The sequence below is a fragment of the Saccostrea cucullata genome, unplaced genomic scaffold (assembly GCF_032062105.1).
Source record: "Saccostrea cucullata isolate Sc308-1 unplaced genomic scaffold, CSIRO_AGI_Scuc_v1 ctg1276, whole genome shotgun sequence".
NCBI lineage: Eukaryota > Metazoa > Mollusca > Bivalvia > Ostreida > Ostreidae > Saccostrea > Saccostrea cuccullata.
In genome coordinates this window covers 223,447-235,403 of record NW_026927281.1, presented here as the reverse complement: position 1 = coordinate 235,403, position 11,957 = coordinate 223,447, and the positions used below count along the sequence as shown (strand labels likewise).

General features: G+C 33.5%; 1 protein-coding gene across 1 annotated transcript; it reads right to left on the bottom strand.

Moving 5' to 3' along the window:
• Nucleotides 1-8,280: 8,280 nt before the first annotated feature.
• Nucleotides 8,281-11,365, bottom strand: LOC134273946 (uncharacterized). Its single transcript, XM_062756171.1, has 6 exons — nt 10,897-11,365; nt 10,674-10,761; nt 10,321-10,569; nt 9,943-10,148; nt 9,486-9,774; nt 8,281-8,375 (listed from the first exon to the last, which is right to left on the bottom strand). The coding sequence occupies exons 1-6, from the start codon at nt 11,278-11,280 to the stop codon at nt 8,281-8,283; spliced, it is 1,311 nt and encodes a 436-aa protein (XP_062612155.1). The 5' UTR covers nt 11,281-11,365.
• Between the last annotated feature and the right edge of the window lie 592 nt (nt 11,366-11,957).

Below are 11,957 nucleotides of genomic sequence, written 5' to 3'. Positions count from 1 at the left end.
TTACGATTGATTTGCCTCAATAATTATTTTTTGCGACCGGATTTCTTTATCTGTTACCAATATATTCCAAATAAACCGATGTTTACACATATTCAGAATTTTTATTTTGCTCCGAGTGTGGTCTAATTTTTTTTCATTTATAGATTTTTCATTTTTTTATGAGTAAATACTGTTAACGAGTGTGATGGCAAAGTATTTTTTGAGCTGTCCTATAAATTTCATGCATTTCTCTCAACCCGATACATCCAAATCAGGCCGTGGTGTGGCCAACATAATTTATTTTAGAGGAAATCTGGACTAATTTTCTTTGCTCCATTAAACATGAACGAACGGCAATGACGGCCGAAAAATGCTATTATTTCTCATTTTCCGTCTAAACTCACAAAATAAAACCTTAATTCTTAGACTACAATATTTCTAAGTACAAAATTCGGTTTTACCGCAATTAAGCTTAATTTTTTTCCTTGCCGGTATATTGCTATTTTCCCGATCTATGATGATTATTTAATGTATTTACCAAGTTTCATAAAAATCCGTCCCAAGATAGAAAAATTACGGGCAAAACTCTGTGACAGGGGGCCTCGCGGTGAACACGGATTTCTAAAACTATGGCAAAAGTTGAACTGTATGTAATGATCTTGCGCGTTAAACTTGTGCGGTTTTTTCGTTTTAATTTTTTGATGGATACATACTGATTCACATGAGGATGAAAAATTAATCAAAATAAGTTTGCTTTTTATAACAGGGCGAAAGAAAAAGTTTTTGTCAAAAGGTTGGGGGGTGGGGCTAAAAAGGGCATTGAAAAAATAAATATTATTGAAATATTAAGGTGTTTTCTGTTTAATTACGACTGATTTGCCTCAATAATTATTTTTTGCGACCGGATTTCTTTATCTGTTACCAATATATTCCAAATAAACCGATGTTTACACATATTCAGAATTTTTATTTTGCTCCGAGTGTGGTCTAATTTTTTTTCATTTATAGATTTTTCATTTTTTTATGAGTAAATACTGTTAACGAGTGTGATGGCAAAGTATTTTTTAAGCTGTCCTATAAATTTCATGCATTTCTCTCAACCCGATACATCCAAATCAGGCCGTGGTGTGGCCAACATAATTTATTTTAGAGGAAATCTGGACTAATTTTCTTTGCTCCATTAAACATGAACGAACGGCAATGACGGCCGAAAAATGCTATTATTTCTCATTTTCCGTCTAAACTCTATTTTCCCGATCTATGATGATTATTTAATGTATTTACCAAGTTTCATAAAAATCCGTCCCAAGATAGAAAAATTACGGGCAAAACTCTGTGACAGGGGGCCTCGCGGTGAACACGGATTTCTAAACTATGGCAAAAGTTGAACTGTATGTAATGATCTTGCGCGTTAAACTTGTGCGGTTTTTTCGTTTTAATTTTTTGATGGATGCATACTGATTCACATGAGGATGAAAAATTAATCAAAATAAGTTTGCTTTTTATAACAGGGCGAAAGAAATAGTTTTTGTCAAAAGGTTGGGGGGTGGGGTTAAAAAGGGCATTGAAAAAATAAATATTATTGAAATATTAAGGTGTTTTCTGTTTAATTACGATTGATTTGCCTCAATAATTATTTTTTGCGACCGGATTTCTTTATCTGTTACCAATATATTCCAAATAAACCGATGTTTACACATATTCAGAATTTTTATTTTGCTCCGAGTGTGGTCTAATTTTTTTTCATTTATAGATTTTTCATTTTTTTATGAGTAAATACTGTTAACGAGTGTGATGGCAAAGTATTTTTTGAGCTGTCCTATAAATTTCATGCATTTCTCTCAACCCGATACATCCAAATCAGGCCGTGGTGTGGCCAACATAATTTATTTTAGAGGAAATCTGGACTAATTTTCTTTGCTCCATTAAACATGAACGAACGGCAATGACGGCCGAAGAATGCTATTATTTCTCATTTTCCGTCTAAACTCACAAAATAAAACCTTAATTCTTAGACTACAATATTTCTAAGTACAAAATTCGGTTTTACCGCAATTAAGCTTAATTTTTTTCCTTGCCGGTATATTGCTATTTTCCCGATCTATGATGATTATTTAATGTATTTACCAAGTTTCATAAAAATCCGTCCCAAGATAGAAAAATTACGGGCAAAACTCTGTGACAGGGGGCCTCGCGGTGAACACGGATTTCTAAAACTATGGCAAAAGTTGAACTGTATGTAATGATCTTGCGCGTTAAACTTGTGCGGTTTTTTCGTTTTAATTTTTTGATGGATGCATACTGATTCACATGAGGATGAAAAATTAATCAAAATAAGTTTGCTTTTTATAACAGGGCGAAAGAAATAGTTTTTGTCAAAAGGTTGGGGTGTGGGGTTAAAAAGGGCATTGAAAAAATAAATATTATTGAAATATTAAGGTGTTTTCTGTTTAATTACGATTGATTTGCCTCAATAATTATTTTTTGCGACCGGATTTCTTTATCTGTTACCAATATATTCCAAATAAACCGATGTTTACACATATTCAGAATTTTTATTTTGCTCCGAGTGTGGTCTAATTTTTTTTCATTTATAGATTTTTCATTTTTTTATGAGTAAATACTGTTAACGAGTGTGATGGCAAAGTATTTTTTGAGCTGTCCTATAAATTTCATGCATTTCTCTCAACCCGATACATCCAAATCAGGCCGTGGTGTGGCCAACATAATTTATTTTAGAGGAAATCTGGACTAATTTTCTTTGCTCCATTAAACATGAACGAACGGCAATGACGGCCGAAAAATGCTATTATTTCTCATTTTCCGTCTAAACTCACAAAATAAAACCTTAATTCTTAGACTACAATATTTCTAAGTACAAAATTCGGTTTTACTGCAATTAAGCTTAATTTTTTTCCTTGCCGGTATATTGCTATTTTCCCGATCTATGATGATTATTTAATGTATTTACCAAGTTTCATAAAAATCCGTCCCAAGATAGAAAAATTACGGGCAAAACTCTGTGACAGGGGGCCTCGCGGTGAACACGGATTTCTAAAACTATGGCAAAAGTTGAACTGTATGTAATGATCTTGCGCGTTAAACTTGTGCGGTTTTTTCGTTTTAATTTTTTGATGGATGCATACTGATTCACATGAGGATGAAAAATTAATCAAAATAAGTTTGCTTTTTATAACAGGGCGAAAGAAAAAGTTTTTGTCAAAAGGTTGGGGGGTGGGGTTAAAAAGGGCATTGAAAAAATAAATATTATTGAAATATTAAGGTGTTTTCTGTTTAATTACGATTGATTTGCCTCAATAATTATTTTTTGCGACCGGATTTCTTTATCTGTTACCAATATATTCCAAATAAACCGATGTTTACACATATTCAGAATTTTTATTTTGCTCCGAGTGTGGTCTAATTTTTTTTCATTTATAGATTTTTCATTTTTTTATGAGTAAATACTGTTAACGAGTGTGATGGCAAAGTATTTTTTAAGCTGTCCTATAAATTTCATGCATTTCTCTCAACCCGATACATCCAAATCAGGCCGTGGTGTGGCCAACATAATTTATTTTAGAGGAAATCTGGACTAATTTTCTTTGCTCCATTAAACATGAACGAACGGCAATGACGGCCGAAAAATGCTATTATTTCTCATTTTCCGTCTAAACTCACAAAATAAAACCTTAATTCTTAGACTACAATATCTCTAAGTACAAAATTCGATTTTACTGCAATTAAGCTTAATTTTTTTCCTTGCCGGTATATTGCTATTTTCCCGATCTATGATGATTATTTAATGTATTTACCAAGTTTCATAAAAATCCGTCCCAAGATAGAAAAATTACGGGCAAAACTCTGTGACAGGGGGCCTCGCGGTGAACACGGATTTCTAAAACTATGGCAAAAGTTGAACTGTATGTAATGATCTTGCGCGTTAAACTTGTGCGGTTTTTTCGTTTTAATTTTTTGATGGATGCATACTGATTCACATGAGGATGAAAAGTTAATCAAAATAAGTTTGCTTTTTATAACAGGGCGAAAGAAATAGTTTTTGTCAAAAGGTTGGGGGGTGGGGTTAAAAAGGGCATTGAAAAAATAAATATTATTGAAATATTAAGGTGTTTTCTGTTTAATTACGATTGATTTGCCTCAATAATTATTTTTTGCGACCGGATTTCTTTATCTGTTACCAATATATTCCAAATAAACCGATGTTTACACATATTCAGAATTTTTATTTTGCTCCGAGTGTGGTCTAATTTTTTTTCATTTATAGATTTTTCATTTTTTTATGAGTAAATACTGTTAACGAGTGTGATGGCAAAGTATTTTTTAAGCTGTCCTATAAATTTCATGCATTTCTCTCAACCCGATACATCCAAATCAGGCCGTGGTGTGGCCAACATAATTTATTTTAGAGGAAATCTGGACTAATTTTCTTTGCTCCATTAAACATGAACGAACGGCAATGACGGCCGAAAAATGCTATTATTTCTCATTTTCCGTCTAAACTCACAAAATAAAACCTTAATTCTTAGACTACAATATCTCTAAGTACAAAATTCGATTTTACTGCAATTAAGCTTAATTTTTTTCCTTGCCGGTATATTGCTATTTTCCCGATCTATGATGATTATTTAATGTATTTACCAAGTTTCATAAAAATCCGTCCCAAGATAGAAAAATTACGGGCAAAACTCTGTGACAGGGGGCCTCGCGGTGAACACGGATTTCTAAAACTATGGCAAAAGTTGAACTGTATGTAATGATCTTGCGCGTTAAACTTGTGCGGTTTTTTCGTTTTAATTTTTTGATGGATGCATACTGATTCACATGAGGATGAAAAATTAATCAAAATAAGTTTGCTTTTTATAACAGGGCGAAAGAAATAGTTTTTGTCAAAAGGTTGGGGGGTGGGGTTAAAAAGGGCATTGAAAAAATAAATATTATTGAAATATTAAGGTGTTTTCTGTTTAATTACGATTGATTTGCCTCAATAATTATTTTTTGCGACCGGATTTCTTTATCTGTTACCAATATATTCCAAATAAACCGATGTTTACACATATTCAGAATTTTTATTTTGCTCCGAGTGTGGTCTAATTTTTTTTCATTTATAGATTTTTCATTTTTTTATGAGTAAATACTGTTAACGAGTGTGATGGCAAAGTATTTTTTAAGCTGTCCTATAAATTTCATGCATTTCTCTCAACCCGATACATCCAAATCAGGCCGTGGTGTGGCCAACATAATTTATTTTAGAGGAAATCTGGACTAATTTTCTTTGCTCCATTAAACATGAACGAACGGCCGAAAAATGCTATTATTTCTCATTTTCCGTCTAAACTCACAAAATAAAACCTTAATTCTTAGACTACAATATTTCTAAGTACAAAATTCGGTTTTACTGCAGGTGTCTCAACAGTGTTAATTTCTGCTATATATTCTTACCAAAAATGCGCAAGTTTGAGTAGATGTAACTAATTCAAAACAAACTTCTGAGAAGTTTCCTTTTCAGATCTTGTAAAACCATTCTTTATAAAGATTTTAGTACCAAAAAATACATAGCCATCCAGCAAGGCACGCAAGTTTGTTTCAGTCGCAGTCGAGCAGGTGCTTGAAAATCTAGTCCAGGGCCTAATCACTCCCCACTCTTGACAGTATACAGAAAAATCAGCACGCCCTAAATTTTAATAAATCTGGTCAATACAGGAAGTTTACATGTTGTTTTTCATCTCATAAAAAAATTCAGCTCCAGTCTCGTATCAAAATGCCCGAATCGGAAGGGAAGATTCCGGGATTATTTTCCGTCAGCCATGATTTGACGTGAACCAAAGTGTAATACTGTTATGACACCTGCAATAGTCCATTTTCGAGTTACCGTATTCCGGCAGGATTCTAACATTTAGTTTGTACTCGATGCGGGCACATCAACTTTCGGTTTCCCCAAGATGAATTTCGAAAGGTGCAAAGTACCAGATTTAAAGCGGTTTTTGCGTGATCGAGGGGTTACATGTCACTTTTATAGAAGAGATCACTTGCTAAGATTATGTAAACTTGCGGAGGAATTAAAGTTAGAAGTTCTAAACGACGAAGCAGGTATAAAAAGTGTTCTCATTGAACAGTGATGAAATCGGCACTCTACATGAAACACCATGAGATTTGCATTTTAGTTTGCATAATATAGGATTATTATGAAACAAAGTTCTGATTTCTACACATTATATATATATTATAACATTTAAAAGGACATGGGACTGTCATATTAATTAGCCCATGTTTTAAATTAAAGCCTTGAACATGTTGAATGTAATTTAACAGCTGATAAACCAGATAAACAAAGCCTTAGAGAATCAAGTGATTATCTCCCCAAGAATAATTTAAATATAAAGAAGTATGTACAGTGATATTTCAGCATTGCATTATTATTTTTTAGAGATATAATAAACTCATAACTGCAATAGTGTGTGCAAACACATTAACTGATTAAGTAACGTGTAATGGGAGAGGAGAAAAATGCAGTGGACCAGACCTGGATTCGAGCCAGGCTGACCGCCACACACACATTCAATCTCAAAATTTCTTTGCACATACGGATGCAGTTATGAGTTTACTTAATATCTACCAAAAAATATGATTTACATTTTTTTAAACCCTTACCTTGATGGCAAATGGGATTTATATTTTAAAAATTCCTTGTGTTATTCTCCATATTTGTTCCAATAAATGGAACAGCCATCATGAGCATGGCCATTGCAATAGCTTCTGCTCAATATGAGCATGAATTACATATATCTAATCTATCTTCAATAATACCTATTTGCGTAAAAATCCAAATTTTATAATATTGAACAACTGGTTTTTTTTCTAAATTCCTAGATGAATTGCCAAGTGTTGTCAATGGAAATAATGAAAAGGGTTTCTTGCCGATGCAAGAAATTAAAAAATGGTCAGGGAATTTGACGACTTTACCATCAATTGAATCATGTGATGTCATGGTGTACCTTATGAACAATTGTGGTTGGGAGGCCTCTAGGTTAACAGGGTACAGGAAGGATAATGGTTACAAATTATATATTGATAACCACATCAGTGATGTTACCATTGCGGAAGTAACAGATACCTTACCATACTTTTATGTGAAGGCATCCTGTGTACCAGAAACTCGACAGACTGAGGCCCCATATGCTACTTGGGTACTTGTAAAAACAAATGGGCAGATTTTTTCAGGAGGTTGTTCTTGTGTTGTGTAAGCTAAATAAATTCTTTTGCTGTTTTAGTGTTTACCGTTTACATGATGTTAACTTAATCCAATGTGCTTTTATTTTTTACCTTTTTACTAGTGTTCTCAGATTTTACGCTTTCCTCAATTTGTGTTGCAACTGAGAGAATTACTTAAAAGGCTTTTAATTTGAACAAGTCTTTTCTGTACTTTAATCGTTGACTTCACATTAATACATCACCTGTCTTCTACCCCAGTGCTGGTAACTTGGTGGTAACCATTTTAAAGCATTTCCTTGTAATCAGCCATTCATCTGGTATGAAATTGGTATGGTTTATCATCTTCATTTCATCATTCCATTTGAAAATCTTATTCAGTTTAAATTTGTTAAAAAGTTTCAGCATCTATTATGATGTATAATCATTGTATTTTGTGGGAAAGAGATACTCAATAGCTTAATCAGAACAAAAATATAACCCTAAATATAATATTGAATTAAGTCAAATTTTAATAAAAGACATGAAGTTATTACATGAACACCTACACATGTACAATGACATAGTATTACATGTACATTGTATTGAATATTATGCATTTTCTTTTTCAGAGGTAATGGAACATGTAAACATTGTGTGGCCTTATTGTTTTCCTTGATAAAGTTTCAATGACCGACACAAGGACCGTTATTCAGAGGCATGTACTGACACTGTGTGTATGTGGGACAAACCTAAGAAAACATCAGAGCCAATGGAAATAGACAGCATCGATCTGCAGAGAAATACCACTACAAAGAAAAATGTTTTGCCAATCCCTGAAAATTACTCTCCTTGTGGACAGATCAACCACAGAGAGGTTGAAAAAGATGTATATAACTTGTTTAAGTCTAGCAACTCCTTATTATTGCAGGTATTAGACCCCCCAAGTGATGACAATTCATCTGATGATGAAATAGATGTTCCTCCACTCAAAAATGCTTTAAAAACGCTTTCATCAAACAATCAGGTTTTTGAACATTTGAGAACTATTTACACACCAGATGTTGTAAAAGAAATAGAAAAGGTAACCAGAGGTCAATCTGACAACACTCTTTGGTTTGAGCATAGATATGGCAGGGTTACTGCATCACTTTTCCCATCTGTTATGCATTTCAGATTTAATGACAATCCTGAAAATTATATTTTAAAAAAAGTACTTGGCAGTTCAATGGATGGTTCCATGATACCTTCCATTGCATTTGGAAAAAAGTATGAGCCTGTGGCCAGACAACAGTACATTGATTTATACAAAAAATCACACAGAAATTTATATGTAGAATCATGTGGGTTGTTTGTTTGTGATCAATATCCTTTTATGGGTGCTTCACCCGATGGAAGAATTACATGCAAGTGTTGTGGAACAGGTCTTATGGAGATAAAATGTAGTTTCACATATCAGAATGTTGAACCTTTAGAAGCTTGTAAAGATGATCATTATCATTTATACATTGATGAAAACAATGATGTCAGATTGAAACAGAAGTCTCCATGGTATATTCAAATTCAGGGGCAAATGGGCATATGCAAATCTTTGTGGTGTGATTTTATTTTTTTCACAAGAAAGGGAATCATTGTTGATCGGATATCATTTGACCCTGAAATGTATTTTGAAATTGTGCATAAATGCAGGAGATTTTTTGAAAAGTATGTGTTAAATGCTCTGTTGCACCAAAATTCAAACACTTGAACAACATAAAATGTGTTCACAAGATTTGTGTACATGTTTATGTACTAATTTAAGTAACATAAGTCAAAAGTCATTGCTTAAATACAATATTTATTGTTTATTTATCTTCAGAAAGGACTCATGGTAGATCTACAAACAACTGTATCAGTACTCTCTAGTTGATGACATTACATGTATAAAAGTACAAAATTAACATATTCATGTACATGTGTATCAACAAAATATCATGATCTATAGTACATTTACTCATGTGACTGAGTTAATACTAGTGGTTGAATATTAATAGTTTTGTAAGAGAAAATAGTTGCAAATATAAATATATAAAAACACTTTGTCTTCATAGTTCATACATCTTACTTCACTAAAGGTTTTTGACAATTGCTTAAAAATGCACACACTCTCAGAATTTGATTGCATAATGGTTTGATTTTTAATGGAATAGTATGAGATAAAATTTGTAATTCTTCAATCTGCCTATTGCCCTTTCTACATGAATCCGAAGCTTTGCAATTTTTTTTTGTTTTCAAAATATCGTGAGCAGTTAGATGTTTACCTTTTCCCCATGAACACTTTTTGGTAAATGGTGGTATATTCAATGTAGCCCTTCTCTCTAACAACAAGTCTCTGATCAAAAACCCTCTGTCGGCCATCACTTCATCACCAGGCTTTACTAAATCTAAAAATCCACTGTGTTCTGTTATGTACCTATCTGACACATTTCCTCCCCAAAGATTAGAAACGAACATAAAAGCTCCAGAGGGTGTCACAGCAACTAAAGCTTTGAATGTGTTTTTCTGTTTATATGAACTAAATGTTCTTATCTGTGCAGTAGGTGTAGATGGCTTTTCAATGAAAAACTCAGTACAATCAATTATGCTAGCTGTTTTTGGAAAAACTGATTTAAAACATTTTGGCATAAATTTTTTCAAACACTTGGAACTTGGTCTTTTCAACAGTGGTGAAAATACAGTATTCATGTAACTAATCCATGTGACAAAAATTTGTGATACCCTTGTGCAAGAAATACCAAAGCTATCTGCAATTAGAAATGTAGGTAAAGCTAGACGAAGTCTTAATAGAGTCACAAGGAATTCGTGAAAACGAGTCAGCTTCCTATTTGGGCCAGACTTTTTGGAAGGATTCTTGGCTGCTGTATTAGAAATGGCTGATCCACCCTTCCAATATGCAAGTGTCGGTGTTATTTTGTCAAATATGGCTGTAAAGTAATAAGAAGACGATAAGAGATACTAGTATTTTACATTCAGAATTATCTGTTCTATACTTTTAATTCTAATTTTGCTATGGTATAGTAAACATGAAATCAAATCATATGTAATTTTGCTTTAGTTAATTTTTTTTACATGCACTAGAAATATCATTAAATTTACCGAAGATTCCAAATAGAGTCAGAACAGATGGCAGTCCAAAATAACTCATAACGGAGCTATCACTGTTTGTCATCTTGTCGACTGTCATGTACCGCCTCAGATCATCTTTGTTCTTGAAGGTGTCTCGAAGTTGCAACAGTTCAGCCTCAGATTTCTCTAGGTCATGCAGGGTCAAGTCTGTCTGACATTGTACATCAGAGGAATGGACTACTTCATTGCCAACTGAACAGTAATCATGATCATGGGGGGCTAAATAGATAAAAAAAAAAAGGGATTTTTTTTATTAGCTTATTGATTGCTTTTGAGTTCTTCAGAAATATTACAAATTAAAGGCTGTGCATAAGTCAACATACCTGCTATTTGTTCTGCTGTCATTAAGGATTGAACAGTAATTTCTCTCTCCACTGGGAATGGGAAAGGTTGTTTTCGTTCATTTTCATCCTACATGTAGAATTAATAGGTTAATTATATTTATTTTAAATCATTTGAATAATAATCAAATTATTGGTGATAAATTGACTCAGGGCATTGTTTAAAATAATGAAAAAAAGGCCTACAATGTCTTATGATACGTACATGTACGAGAAACCCCGTTGTTGTAGGCCTTGGTATAGACTCGTATTTTGTGGGCGTGGCTTCACTCGTAGTACATGTGGATCTTTTCTCAATGGAAGAAGTTCCACGGGTCTCTTGTGGGCGTTTATAGTTATTATATCGATACAGCTCAGGATACGGGTGGGATTCAGTAGGTCTGCCTTCTACAAAATGTTTCGAGCAAATTCTATCGTGGCGAGAGGGGTCAAACTCATGGCGTCTAACTAACTCCAGCCATTTCTTGCGGAGTTTGGGGTATTTTGAGGTGGGAAATGCGAAGAATTCCACATCGGCCATGAAGCCATATCTTCCCTTTTTACGAGAATCCGATGAACAGCCTTCAGCTACACAGTAGTAGCGAGGCATTTCGATGCAGACGATGTTTCCAGTGTCAACAATTTCACCGGAAGTGATGCACCCCGCATTTCAATAAAAATCACGTGACTTACGTACAAACTAAATGTTAGAATCCTGCCGGAATACGGTAACTCGAAAATGGACTATTAAGCTTAATTTTTTTCCTTGCCGGTATATTGCTATTTTCCCGATCTATGATGATTATTTAATGTATTTACCAAGTTTCATAAAAATCCGTCCCAAGATAGAAAAATTACGGGCAAAACTCTGTGACAGGGGGCCTCGCGGTGAACACGGATTTCTAAAACTATGGCAAAAGTTGAACTGTATGTAATGATCTTGCGCGTTAAACTTGTGCGGTTTTTTCGTTTTAATTTTTTGATGGATGCATACTGATTCACATGAGGATGAAAAATTAATCAAAATAAGTTTGCTTTTTATAACAGGGCGAAAGAAATAGTTTTTGTCAAAAGGTTGGGGGGTGGGGTTAAAAAGGGCATTGAAAAAATAAATATTATTGAAATATTAAGGTGTTTTCTGTTTAATTACGATTGATTTGCCTCAATAATTATTTTTTGCGACCGGATCTCTTTATCTGTTACCAATATATTCCAAATAAACCGATGTTTACACATATTCAGAATTTTTATTTTGCTCCGAGTGTGGTCTAATTTTTTTTCATTTAT